This window comes from Bipolaris victoriae (assembly GCF_000527765.1).
Source record: "Bipolaris victoriae FI3 unplaced genomic scaffold scaffold_2, whole genome shotgun sequence".
Classification (NCBI taxonomy): Eukaryota; Fungi; Ascomycota; class Dothideomycetes; order Pleosporales; family Pleosporaceae; genus Bipolaris; species Bipolaris victoriae.
Genome location: NW_014575390.1, coordinates 155447 through 169473, shown reverse-complemented (window position 1 = coordinate 169473; position 14027 = coordinate 155447). Strand labels below are relative to the sequence as shown.

Genomic DNA, 14027 nt, shown 5'->3' with positions numbered 1-14027 from the left:
ACTGGGGTGATATGGAAGGGGCGCTTTCCTTTCAACTTGTATACACATTTGGGTGGGATGGTTTGTTGGAGTTTGAGAGATTCATTATGGGAGAGGGTGGTCATGTTTTTCAATTGTATAAATTTTATTTTATACTTGCTTTTGGGTTGGTGTAACTATTGTATTTAAGACAACATCACGAGCAGATACATTGTCAAAGGATGTAACATGTAAACGTTTTATTCGTTAGTGTCGTAGTTACTTTTATCGTTGAGCATGTCAGAATACAACATCATCAGCACACCGTTAATCCTACTCCCCATCGGCACGCGAAAACTTCGTCAAACACATCACTCAATCCGTCTGGTTAATAACAGCATCCTGCTTCGCGTCAGCCCTACTCATCACCATAATCAAACAAGCACACAGCTTACCCTCGCAACCTCATACAATGGCCTTACGCCGGTCCAGTACTCAAACTGATTCACACCCTGCCCAACCAAAACCTCAAGCCCATTCACCGTCTTCCACCCGTTGTCCATGGCAAGCTGGATAAGTGCAGTAACAGATGGTTTGTACGCCATCTCAAGCAGAATCCTCTCACCTCCCACATCGATATCCCTAACCGATGCCTTACCCTTTTCAAACAGCGAGCACAGCGTCTCGCGGATGGCAATATCGATGGGTTGGTCGGCGGGAATAGTGCCGATAGCGGCCTGAGGCGCGGCGTCGAGGGCGGCGACGTCATCTGGCGAGTTCAAGACGTGGACATTGTATTCTGCTGAAAAGGCGTTCTTGAGAGTTTCCATCTTGGCGGGGTTGCGGCCGAGGAGGTAGATGGGACTGTAGCCCATTTCTTTCAGGGCGTAGATGGCTGCGCGGCTTGTGCCACCACCACCGATGACGAGGGCAGAGCCGCTTCCTTGGGCACCGGCATTGCGTAGGATGAGGACCATGCCTAGGTAGTCTGTGTTGCGGCCAATGAGCCGGGTTACCTCCTTGCCGGTAGTCTCGTCGATGGAGACTTCGGGAACGATAGTGTTGACGGCGCCAATTACTTCCACTTCTGGGCCGACTCCGTCAAGCAGAGGTATGACGTCCTGCTTCAGAGGAATAGTGACACTGGCACCGCCAAAATCTGGTGTGCGGATGATGTCGCGGAACGAGTTTACATCTGTGGTCTCGTGGCGACTGTAGATGTGAGGCAGTCCAGTCTCACGGAAGAGAGTGTTGTGCAGACGTGGGCTGGGACTTTGCGCAATGGGAGAACCGAAAATGTAAAACTGCTTTGTCGGAATCTCACCCATCAAAGAAAGGCCACGACGAATATCTACCGCTGAAAGCTGTCCTGGTGCAGTTGCAGAAGGAAGCTGAGGGTGCGATACAGGAGTCATGAAGCCGTTCAATATCCTGCTCATCTTGCCCTTTTCTCCCATGTTTATGGCAATCAAAGGCGTAGGATGGGCTGTTTGCGCCCAGCTCTTGAACTCTGCGAGCGCAAAGTTGTCTTCCAGCGACTTGGCGACGCCGACCAGCTTGATGACAGTACCGTACTGGAGGGCACGGTTGTACTGTGATATCCAAGAGCCGTTCTTCCAGTTCAACTCGCCCTTCGGGTCATGATGACTTGCGATGATCTCGGAGAAACCGCGACTCTCCGATATCTCCTGTAGCACATGCTCGGGCATGGTCAACTCCAGATCAACAAACTCACATCCCAGTCGCAATGCCGTTCGATAAAGTGTAAGAGCCTCGTCATATGCTCTGTCCGGGAATTTACCACCCTGCGCCTGTGTTCTCAAAGTAAAGATGACTGGAATCGAGGTGACTGTGCGTAGAATGGTGAGTTGCTCAATGACAAAGTCTGGTGTTGGTAGGCCTGGTTGACCTTCCGGATCCTCAAGCAGATCAATCCTCAGCTCGACAGCATCCGAACCGACTACGATTGCAGGTAGCGTTTTGATCCAAGACTCGAGTCGCGGCGCAGAAAGGCAGACAAAGAAAGAGTGCTTTCTCTTCTTGAACCCCTCCAAAACTGATACCCTGCCTGTGATTACGTTTAGGAAACGTGCCATCTCTGCCTGTGCTTGAGGGACATCGTTCAGCCCAGCAGCCTGGCTATGAAAGCGGTAGTTGCTGCATTCTTCGTACCAACCCTTACGTCGAAGCCAGACGCCCATAATGTCGTCGACGTATGCTGGCCTTGTTTTATCAATCTGAAGAAAAGAGATGACCTTGTTGATGTCTCGTGAGATCAGAAGAACGATACCGCCGCTCTTGTGGTAGTCGATGAGTAGCTTGCGAGCCGCTGGTGTCTCGACTATCCCCCCACCACAAGCGAAGACATGTCCGTTGGGCTTCTCTTTACCAACCCTCTCCAAGAGTTTAAGCTCTTCGCTTCGGAAGCCTTCCCAGCCTTGCTCCTTGATGAGTTCGGGAATCGTCATGCCAACATGTTGCTCAAGAGCGGTGTCCAGATCGATCAAAGGCCATCCAAGAGCGCGTGCCGCCCAGCTACCCATGGTTGTCTTACCAGCGCCTCGCATCCCGATGACGAAGATGGATCGCTGATAGACCTTTGACGCAGCCTTGCGTGTGCTGGTCTTTGGCGCCAGCTCTACACCCTCGAGCTTGGCTTTGAAGACCTGGTTCAGGCTATCCCAGTACCCTGGCCATGTCTTTCCTGTGCACTCTTTTTCGAGAATGAGCACAGGCGCAGGTGCAACTAATGAGAGAACGGCAAAGCTCATGGCAACACGATGATCATCGTAACAGTGAATGCCAACCTTGGGGGCATCAAGCTCGTAGGCCTTTCCATCAACCTCAATACCATCGTCAAACTGTCTGCAAGTCACGCCAAATTTGGCCAACTCGTCTTCCATGGCTTGGATACGATTGCACTCCTTGACACGCTGGTTCGCGATACCATAGATGCGGGTAGTGACACTAGAGCCGTTTGAAGATGCTACCGCAGCTAGAACAGATGCTGTAAGGAATGCATCCGTCATTGGCTCCATGTCGATTTCCTTGACAGCCTTGAGTTGACCGCGTGGTGGGCCGGTGACAGTTGTCGATGTCTTGGACTGTTCAACAGTGCAGCCCATGGGCTTCAGGACCTCGACGGCGAATCGAGCATCACCTTGCAAGGAGCCAGAACCGATATTGGGAACTGTGCACGTGGTGCCGGTGATGGCTGCGATAGCGAGCGGGTAAGTAGCTGAGCTAGCATCGCTTTCAACCTCATATTCCGATGGGTTGGTGTATGGCTTGTTGGGAATGTGATAGGTGTTGGGGTCGCTCTCGGATCGTTCAACCTGCACTCCGAAAGAAGCCATCATCGCAATAGTCATGTCGATGTATGGCTGTGAGATGACCTTGCCACCAACCAGGCGGAGTGTAACGGGCTTCTTAGAGTATGGGGCACTCAACAGGATTGAAGAGACGTATTGTGAAGACACATTTGCGGTAAGCTCGATTTCGCCTGTGAAGGAATCAGAGCCGAAACCGCCACAGGCTGAGATTCGGAGCGGGAGGCTGCCTTCGTTCTCCTGGTAGTCAATTTCAACACCCATAGTGCGGAGCGATTTTACAAGAGGACCAATGGGTCGCTCCTTCATACGAGCATTACCAGTGACAATAGTCGAGGTGACGCCATCCGTAGGCTGGCAAAGGGCAGTCACTGAGGTCAAGAAACGCGCTGCTGTACCAGCGTTTCCCAGGTAGAGTTCGTTGCTTGATGCCTTGAGGTTACCGCCGTTTCCGGTCACTACCAGCTCCTTGCCGTCGTTTTCCCATGCAAAGGTTGCGCCCTGCATTTTTGCAAGCGCATCCAACATCACCTGCGTGTCATCTGAGTGTAGCAGGTTGGTAATGCGGCATGAGCCCGTTCCGAGCGCAGCAAGTACAAGGACACGGTTGGAGATGCTCTTTGATCCAGGAGGTGTACATGTCACGTTCAGGTCGGACGGGACGCCAGGGTGCACCGATATGCTTGGTGAGAGTGCGATCTTAATATCGCGGTCCTCGACAGAGCTAGCCTTTTTCTCATGGGTCCTCCCGATGCCTGAGAGAAGCACGATTTTCTTAGTTTTACCAGCATTCTTCTTGTCTACAGCCATGATCTTGATAAGGTCATCAACTGGGCATGGCTTGTTCGCCGACCGTTTTCGCACAGTCTTGTCGGCCAGCGATGTAGGCAGTCCGTAGCTTGCAATGCATTTGGTCAAGCGGGCGACTGCAGAAGGATCCAGGACGCCAAGATAACGTGCCAACTCGGCTTCCTTGACCATTCCTATCGCAACGCACTCGCCATGGAGAATCTGAGGGGTGAGAATGGCCTCATAAGCATGGCCGATGGAGTGGCCAAAGTTCAGCAGGTTGCGCAAACCGCCTTCTCGCTCATCTGCAGAGACGACTTCGGCCTTTACTCGGACTGAGCCTAGCACTATGCGTTTGAGGATGCTTGCTATCTCGTCAAAGTTTCTGCGCCCGTCTACAGGCTTCTGATCAATGGCAGCCAAGATGTCGTTTGCATTGCCTTCGAGGGTGGTGAATTCCTCTTCGTTCCAGATGGCGGCTGTCTTGATGACCTCGGCCATGCCGTTGATGACCTCGCGCTTGGGCAGCGACTCGAGAAAGCGCAGGTCAATGTAGATTCTCTCTGGCTGCCAGAAAGCGCCAACCAAGTTTTTCCCTGCAGGCACATCAATGGCTGTCTTTCCGCCTATGCTCGAATCTACCATTGACAGAAGCGTCGTAGGGACATTGACAAACTTGATGCCGCGCATGTATGTCGCTGCAACGTAGCCGATCATGTCGCCAATGACACCACCGCCAAGGGCTATTATGACGGTGTCGCGCACACATCCCTGAGCAAGCAGCCAGTCTTCTACTGCAGCTTTTGTGTGTCGTGACTTGGAAGTCTCGCCGGGCGATATTTGGTAGGTGAGGAAACGTGGTGGAGAGGGAAGCGAGGAGCTGGCATTTTGGAAGGCGGTTTCGAACGTTTCGATGTAAAGAGGGCCGATGTTTGTGTCGGTGATGAGGACGTACGTCGACGAGGGAATATTCTGGAGCAAGTCCTGGGCAATGTAGTCTCTCCATATGTCATGGCCGACAACAATGGAGTCTTTGCCCAGGATGTTGACCTTGGTCGGCTCACCGCCGTTGCTCGCCATGGTGGGCTGTCTGGCTGCGAGTCACACTGCGGGCAGAGCGGCGTGAGAAGAAACGGAGGGTTATTTTTTTGAAAAAAAGAAAAGGTCAATTGACGAAGGAAAGAAAAGGCCCGTCTCTTAACACATTGCCTGTAATTGAACGCGTCCGTGTGAGTCAAGGCGAGATTTACACATTTTGAAAGTCCCTGCGTCGTTGGAGGCGTGACGCTACCTACTATGGCTGAGCTGACCGCCGTCGCCGTCGCCGCCGCCGTTACCGGACCCGTAGCAAACTCGCGGGGCAGCCCCACGCCATCTCCAGCAACCACAGTCAACACACAGTACGACTCCGATGCTTGGATGCACTCGGGACCGCGCTGAACGCAAACACAATGCGCCCATCCTCGTGCTCTGCATAGCGCCCGTTTGTGTTGTGAGGAACAGCTTCGTCTAGGAGCAAACTAGCCACGTTCCTGTCATACCGAACACGAATCCCCGCTTTTTGTTTAGTTTACCAATGTATTCCTCAACCAAGACAATGGCGAGATATCGAAGCAGGACGGTTTTCTTTGAAATTTTTGGATATGGTTCCAGAAGGATCAACAGTATTGGTAGCGCATGTCCATAGTATTGAAGAGCTTACTTCCTCATGGGCGTAAATCAACAAAAGCACTCAGTTAGTAAGAAATCCCATCGCGCAAAGCTAGGTGGATAATTCATCTTCAGCTTAACGAGATAAGATCGTTGCAGTAACGAGGTATGGTGACTAAGCAATAATGCAGCAGATGCATCCATCCTTCGTGCCTCTTCTCTCCTCTCCTCTCCCACTAACCATACATTCCAACTTCAGCCGTGTCGCCAACAACAATCATCTGCGAGACCATCAAATACCTATCAGCCAAGGTGCTCAGCCGCACTCCAGTCTCTTGGCCTAATGTCACTTCCATTTGTCCGCCCCTCACAACATCCATGCTATGACCCGAGGATGTAATAGCAGGCAGTGCAACCAAGCATCCATCCAAGAGCCAGCACAAAACACTGTGTCGGCGAAGCGTCCTGATTCTTGGTCAGCGAATCAGCACTTCTTGTACTGGACGCCTCAGTTTTACTGTGTAATACACCGGCTGACCCGGCTCGGCAAGCATCTCAGCCAAACATCACAATGACCGCGTTATGTAACGCGGTATGGCGAACCTTTGCAGCTGTGTTGGTCCCAATCTCCACTTTTTTCTTACAGTCGCAAACTATTCGCTCATCGCTATCAAAGGTTTGTCCCTACAACCGGGTCAAAGTCCCCAAGTCGACTCTTTGTATTGTTCGTGCATGCCTCATGCCAAGATGTGGACTCACGTAGGCTAAGAATTTGGCGTCTTGGACTGATCATCACAACAGCATTAACAGGGTGTGTACATCGTGTCCGGGGGTAGCATACTTGTTGTTCATCTAACGTCGTAGCAAATTACAGTTTCTGAGATTTTGTGGAAAGTATCTTTGCTAGTCTGCTTCTAGGAAGTATATGGTAAGCACGGAATTTGCATCTTACTTCATCACTTCAACGCAGACCTCTATCCAGACACAAATTGTCCTCCTAGTACTTCGAAAAGCACAGATGAGGGTAAGAGGTTATGTAACTAAGTATCTGACCCAGCAATGGTTCTGATCTGTGGGGTCAATCTACTCCTCATCCTGCCGTCATCACGTGAAGTCCAAGGGGTTGGCAATCTTGGACGGATAACCATGGCGCCCAAGCCGTCTTGCGGTCAGCCATCCAAGAATGATTGAAGCTTGGAAATGCAAACGTGTAGAATTTCCAAGCACGCCACGCCGGCCGAACGGTCATCGGCAGTTTCCACATGGGGATTCAAAATGCTCTTTGCCTTGCAATCTTGATGGACCAACGGCGTATCTGTGCGATACCAAGGCCGTGGCATATCTCGTTACCCCACGGGGTTGGATCTGCCTATCCCGGGGGGCTGGATTATAAAGTCTGGATCCAGTCTATGATACTGTCGGCGATTGCTATACCAGAACCTCTTTGCTGGCGCAGCCTTCTTTCCATCTCCTAAATCCTCCAGCACTAATTTGCTGTGTTAGAAAAATGGCTACACAACCACAGGAAACGGCGCATCAAGCGTCGGGCTTCATCGATGAAAAAGGCTCCGATTCATCGATGACTCCACCCACAAAGGTTGAGGATATCGAAAGTTCCGGGGTGGAAGACGAAATCGATGCGGCTACTGAGGCGAGAGTACTGAGAAAGCTGGATGTTCGCATTGTGCCAATGCTATGTTGGATTTACTTGATGAATTTCATGGATCGAGGTGTGTACAGATCTGGTCGTAATGGGGCTCCTCTAACAAGCCATCAGTCAATATTGGAAATGCTCGTCTCTATGGTTTGGAGGAAGATCTCAACATGGACCCAGCCAGCGATCAATTCCAGCTCGCAGTCTCTATCTTGTTCGTTACCTATGTCGTAAGTCACACGCCAAATGTTGACTTCATTTCCATACGCTTACCGTCAATAGCTCTTCGAGACGCCCAGTAACATGATCATCAAGAGTGAGTCGCGTACACCAATTGCGTGTAAACATATACTAATGCTCTTCTTCTCAACGAAAAGGGATGAAACCTGCACGATACCTCGCAGGACTCATGTTTCTGTGGGGAATAGTGTCCACTTTTACCGCTTTTGTCAACAACTATGCTGCCTTGATCGCTTGCAGACTTCTCCTAGGAATGTTTGAAGCAGGACTATGTAAGTATCAGTCATGTCCAACATCCATACGTCCCCATCCCACTTACTTTGTCTATAGTTCCTGGAGTTATACTCTACCTGTCAATGTTCTACAACAGAAGGAACGTGTCTCTCAGGCAAGCTTTGTTCTACGGTACCTCTGCTATAGCCGGAGGACTGGGTGTAAGTACAATATCTGCAAGATATGTGTCAACTGTTCTGATGGTTTTCAGGGACTGGTCGCCTACGCTATCGGCGAAATGGACGGTACAGCTGGATGGAGAGGATGGCGATGGAGTACGTCTGTACCAAAATTATACTCCGTGATGCCTGCTAACACAACCTTTCACAGTTATTCTAATCATTGGCATTCTTACCGTAGTGAGCGCTCTTCCCGTGCCTTGGATTCTCCCCAATAGTCCGGAAACCGCCACTTTCCTGACCGAAGACGACCGACGAATCTTGCTACGGCTGCGAATGAGGGAAGTCGGCCAAACGGTATCGGGTCAAGAGCTTCAAAAGGAAGACGTCATAAAGGGCATCAAGGACTGGAAGGTGTATGCCTTTGCTGTCGCTCAGTTCGTCGGACTCGGCATGCTCTATAGTTTCTCAGTGTTCCTCCCAACCATCATCAATGGGCTTGGAGGTGGCTGGTCCCGTCAAGTGGTTCAGGCCCTTACGATTCCAGTATACGTTGTTGGTTTCATAACCTACGTCACTGGAGCATACTACAGCGACAAGACACAGCAAAGAGGTCTCTTCTGCATTGCCGGACTCTCTGTGAGCATGCTTGGATACATTTTCCTCATTGCAAACCAAGGCCTTGGTCTGAGTTTCGCCGGCTGTTTTGTCGTAGCCCTCGGTCTATGGGTCGCAACCGGACTCGCCTTTTCCTGGGTTGCTGTCAACAACCCCCGATACGGAAAGCGGGCTTTTGCCAGTGGCATGCAAATCACCATTGGAAACTGTGCTGGTATTGCATCGCCGTTCTTGTACAAAGGTAGCACGGCCCCTACATACCGGCCCGGATACGGTGCTACTATTGGGTTGCTGGCACTAGGCATTACCATCTACACGTCATTGCATTTGTACCTGCGCATGAAGAACAAGAGGAAGCTTTCTGGTCAAGAAGACTGGAGAATCGAGGGCAAGACTGAAGAGGAAATTGAAGAAATGGGAGAAGACAACCCAAGGTATCTGTACACGACTTAGAGCTTGTCAGTGCGCACCAGAAGTATTGCGCTTGCTGTCTAGATTTGGTTACTATATACTAGTTGTGTTGTTAAATTCATCTATCATGACAATATAAGATTAAAGCTCGTCTTCTTCGAGGCTATTTGTGCTTGATGACTTGCAATTTTGCTGCTTACTGATCCTGCGTGGGTAATGCACAAACTATGAGCCCCTCACCTTAACTTTGGGTCGACCGAAATACTCAGATGAAAACAGTCCTTAGCCAAACAAGGCTGTCATTTACACTCAGCCGCCTTCACTAGAATGTAATCACAAAACGCTATTTGATTGTAATACAAATCCTATACTTTACTTCTACATTAATGCCTCAGAAAACATGTCTCGCTATAATACTAGAACCTAGTTCCACCGTATTATGATCTGTGGAGCTCCATCCGAATATTTCGTTCGACCGAGAGACTAAGCGATGCACTACTATGCTCACGTGCCACTTATGGCCCTTCTGGGACTAGCTGTTATCTGACATCATCCAAAGGCTTTCCTCGTTGGCCCAAACAATCAACGTTCATACAGCCACAGATGCTAATCCGATCGCAATCTACAGAATTATCCCAGTATCTCCACATCTCCGATATCTTGACTGCACATCGCTGAATGCCAAGCATATCTTTTGCTGGAGCCAAAAAACGCAAAACGCGTCATTCGGGTTATACCTTTAGGAGAGCACGCCACGAACCTGGTATCACTATGCTTGGGCCAGCAAAGAGCGGACTTTTGCAGCTTGTCGATGAACTTCTTCTCAATATTATCGATCATATCAATGCCCGGGATGCACTGTGCAATCTTGCTGCGACGTGTACGAGACTCCAGGGTCTTGTTGAGCCGTACATTTGGCGTGATCTCCAGGTGCTCAAAGGCGAACACGCACGGAGGATTGCTAAAGCACTTGACGGCCGAGACGAGCGACTGGATTGTATCCAAAGCCTTGCCATTCGATATCAGGACGAATATCGCGAGGGGATAGAGGAACTAAATCACTTCGTAGGCTTGATGAGTAGGTTGAGACACCTGCATATTGAGAGCCCTTGCCCAAACAATTCAGAATGGCAGCAAGGCAATATCTACTTCGACGGGTACTCGAGGATTGATTACTCAAACTTATTGGCTAGTGCCGTGTATCCGCGGATGGATATGCAAAGAGCGTTGCCTATGCTACAATCATGTATGTTCAGACTCTGGTACGAATAGAATGAGACTGACTCGCGATAGTAACACTGCATGCGCATGGCTCAGGAGATAACAAGTTCACTCTTGGTCGGGCAACAGCCATGTTTAGACATCCAACATTACGCAACATTACATTGTCGTGTTTGAACTTCGACAACAAAATCGGGGCGCCGTTTGAGGTTTCTGAAAAGGAAGCCAAAACTACGCCGCTCCAGTCACTAACACTCATCGAATGTAACGTCGATGTGTTTTTTCTAGATGCAGTTCTGAGTCTTCCAAAGGCTCTGAAGGAGCTATCGATCGGTGAACGACTACACGCCTTTGAGGGATGTCAGCCGTCTATGGTTTCAGAAAACCGCACATCTTCGAAGCTATTTCTAACCGCACTACAAAGACAAGCCGACTCTCTACGGCGTCTAACACATTGCGGAGGCCATCTTGGTCACCTGACTCCCCGCGAAACCGATCCAGAAGGCGCAGCAAAGCTACGCTCGCTTGTAAACCTCGAGCATCTCGAACTAGGCTTCGAGTCACACCTCTACTATTATCTCCGCATCGATGGTTTCCCTCCAGGCTTGAAATCCCTCAAAATGTTCGACGCGGCTATTTCCAACAACGCTGCGCACGACCTGCGCTCTCTCTCCGCAATCGTCTTCCGCTCACTCACCTCGCTCACAACCGACTGCCTGCCTCGCACCCTAGCAGACGATTTCACCCTACATCTCAAGTTCTCAGACCACTCCTTCTTCCGGCTCGTCGAAATGACCAGCTCAGCCGACCAATCCCACCTTCTCAGCACCCTCTTCTTCGACCGCCCATCCACATACAAGATTGCCTCGATGCTCAAATCCTACAGCCCCAGATCGCGCTTCATCGTCTCGCGCGAGTGCTTCCGCAGCGGCAGATCTTTCATTCCGCCGTACATGTATGGTGAGGAGTTGCCAGTGGAAGAGGTCATGTATGACAGCAACGACTTTTGGCGCTTCAATGGTATCAATTACCGCATCATGGATGATGAGAGTTGGAGGAATGAGCTTAAGAAGGGGAAGAAGTTGAGGGTTTGCAAGACGTGTCAAAGGAGAGGCATGGGCGTAGATGATTGCCTTAGTCTTGGGGATGGCAGTGCGTGTGTTCCTTGTAGGGCTACGAGGGTGGATGCTTGTGAGTGGGATAGGAATGAGGATGGGGGGTTAGCGGAGAGTGGGGATTTGGAAGGTGGACAGGGGTAGCTTGTGAGATATTATGTTGGAACCGGATTTTTTTTCCTCTAGCTTTTTTTTAATTGAATTGACTTGGGAGTGTGGAATCAGTTTGTTCCGTCTCTGTCTTTCTTTCTTGTCAATACTACTAAAGTATCCTCAACAGATCAAGTGCAAAGCCACATTCCACTCCATCTCTCAACGACAAAGGAGAAGTCAGAAGTAATTTCATCCATTGTAGTATGTCATCAAAATCATATATATATATATATAAACCACCTTTTCTACACTCCAACTCCCCGCATCTTGCCAACCTTTCTTACAAAGTATACCGGTAAAACGGACTCTTATCGCCCAACAACAACAGCTCCTCAGGACTATACCTCGCGCGTATCGCATCCTCGCCCTCAGCCGCAATCAACGCATCCCTCCTCGCATTCTCGCTCGAATACGCCCAACGCAAGACAAACGTCATAATAATCGCCAAACAGCACATAGCCAAACTGGCGGCAAAACCCGTGCGATACTTGGGGGCCTCACGGGCAAGGTAGATATTACTGCCCATGATACCACCCATGTTGCCGACGGAGATAAGCAGGGCCATACCGACCGCGCGCTTTGACGAGGGCGCGAGCGAATTTCCGATCCAAGATACGAGACAGGTGAATGGGCAGTAGAGGCCGCCTGCGACGGGGAAGAGGAAACCGTAGGTTATACCCGGGTATTTTGGCTTGGGGATGGCGAGCTGGGCGATGAAGCCTGCAATGGCGATGGAGTAGCCGGCGATGATGTAGGGGGAGCGCTTGCGGGTGAGGTCCGAGGCCCAGGCGAAGATGAGGGTCAGGATGGCGGCGAAGACGTAGATGGGAATTGTGAGGAGTTGGGCGTTGGCGGAGGTGTAGCCTAGGCCTTGGATGACGGAGGGGACGGTGGCGGTGAAGCTGTGCGGGGGGGTTAGCGAATCTGGAGGAGGACAGCAGGGTATTGCCTGGGAAGAGATGGGGAGATTGGGAATCTTTTTTGGGGAAGGGGAGAACGTACCCATAGACACCAACGGTGTTACCCCAAAACACGAGCGTAGCAGCCCAGATTTTCCAATCGCTCAGACCGGCGAGAATCTGTTCTTTACCGATTTTATCCTTGTTTGTAGTTTGACCTTGGCCAGAACCAGAGTCGTTTGAGAGACGGGCAACGAGCAAGTCGCGCTCGGGCTGGGTGAGGAACTTTGCGGTTTCGGGGCTATCGGGGAGGATTTTCCAGATGACGAGGGCGAGGGCGACGGGGATGAGGCCTTCGAGTAGGAAAATCCACTGTTCTTGCGTTAGAAAAAAAATGAACAAAGGGGGGGTTGGGTTGGGCATTCGCATTGCTTACCTGCCATCCAGCGAGTCCAGAACGTCCGTCGAGTTTCTCGATACCGTAGGCGAGGAGACCGCTGAAGGCGCCGGCGAGAGAGGCAGCGACGTAGAAGACGGCCATGCGGCGCTGGAGTTCGAAGCGGCGGTACCAGAGGGTGAGGAGGAATGTTGCTGCTGGGAAGAAACCGGACTGAAGGTGAAAAAAGTCAGTATGTTGTAGTTGAGAGTGGTGTTTTTTCTTTCAAAAACCTACCTCTGTGACGCCCAAGAAGAATCTTCCAGCAAGGAGACCGCCGTAACTTGATGTCAGACCCATGAGTGTCATGACGAGACCCCAGGAGCCCATCAGAATCGCCATCCAGTAACTGGGGCGCATCATCTTGAGAACGATGTTGCTAGGGACTTCGAGCAGGGTGTAGGGTACGAAGAAGAGGGTCACGGCCGTGTTGTATTGTTGACCGTTCATTTTGAGGTCTTCTGTCATACCCGCAATCTTTGCGTTACCAACTGTGGTGCGTGTTAGTTTTTTGTTACATTGTGAAGGAGATGACGCGTGTAATCGCAATACGTACTGTTGCTACGATCGATGAAAGCGACGAGGTAAAGCAAAGCCAGCATAGGCACAAGTCTTATATCGACCTTTCGTAACACGCGCGCAGCCTCTGCCTCATCGTACTCTGTAGGCTGAGCCTCGAGCTCCCCAGACTTGGAAGAGTGCGATATCTTCTCGGCGACATCTTCGTCCCGCTTGTGCTCAACCGAGACCTTGTCTTCGGCCATTGTCGTCGCTGCAAAGGGCTATTGCACAACCCTGGGATACTCTTTCTCTTCTTCAATTAGGCAATTCGGGAAGCCGAAAAAGGAGGGTGAGCAATGCGATGGACAGTTGCACATGGGTCATTTTTCCTGGGGGGACACAGCAGATGTTATAAATTCACTCGGGTGAATCAAAGCCCGAAAAGCACTAGGACAACGGCATGCTTTGTTGGGCAGTGATCTCCACAGTGAAGGCGCCCACGCCCTTGGACTGGCATTAACCTGTCGCCGTTGACGTTGTGGAGTATGGCAAAACGCCATGTAAGGTTATCCGGGGTAAATGGCAGCGGTCTTGCGGGGTACGGGCCCCCGTATCAACCAAGCGTCCGGCTGCATGACGTCGGCTGGGGTCGCCTGTCGGA

At 50.8% G+C, this 14027-nt stretch overlaps 4 protein-coding genes across 4 annotated transcripts; 2 read left to right on the top strand and 2 right to left on the bottom strand.

Moving 5' to 3' along the window:
- Positions 1-333: 333 nt before the first annotated feature.
- On the bottom strand, positions 334-5156 carry COCVIDRAFT_85029 (hypothetical protein; the record flags this gene model as incomplete). Its single annotated transcript, XM_014706640.1, has 2 exons — positions 334-360; positions 414-5156. The coding sequence occupies 2 exons, from the start codon at positions 5154-5156 to the stop codon at positions 334-336; spliced, it is 4770 nt and encodes a 1589-aa protein (XP_014562126.1).
- Positions 5157-7233: 2077 nt separating this feature from the next.
- COCVIDRAFT_32974 (hypothetical protein) lies at positions 7234-9083 on the top strand (the record flags this gene model as incomplete). Its single annotated transcript, XM_014706639.1, has 7 exons — positions 7234-7456; positions 7504-7610; positions 7663-7696; positions 7758-7892; positions 7951-8054; positions 8105-8168; positions 8224-9083. The coding sequence occupies 7 exons, from the start codon at positions 7234-7236 to the stop codon at positions 9081-9083; spliced, it is 1527 nt and encodes a 508-aa protein (XP_014562125.1).
- A 729-nt stretch (positions 9084-9812) lies between these two features.
- On the top strand, positions 9813-11521 carry COCVIDRAFT_21957 (hypothetical protein; the record flags this gene model as incomplete). Its single annotated transcript, XM_014706565.1, has 2 exons — positions 9813-10287; positions 10335-11521. 2 exons carry the CDS (start codon positions 9813-9815, stop codon positions 11519-11521), a joined length of 1662 nt encoding a protein of 553 aa, XP_014562051.1.
- A 289-nt stretch (positions 11522-11810) lies between these two features.
- COCVIDRAFT_11405 (hypothetical protein) lies at positions 11811-13629 on the bottom strand (the record flags this gene model as incomplete). The annotated part of the gene is made up of 5 exons (XM_014706543.1): positions 11811-12432; positions 12533-12801; positions 12866-13039; positions 13103-13356; positions 13422-13629. 5 exons carry the CDS (start codon positions 13627-13629, stop codon positions 11811-11813), a joined length of 1527 nt encoding a protein of 508 aa, XP_014562029.1.
- Positions 13630-14027: the final 398 nt, after the last annotated feature.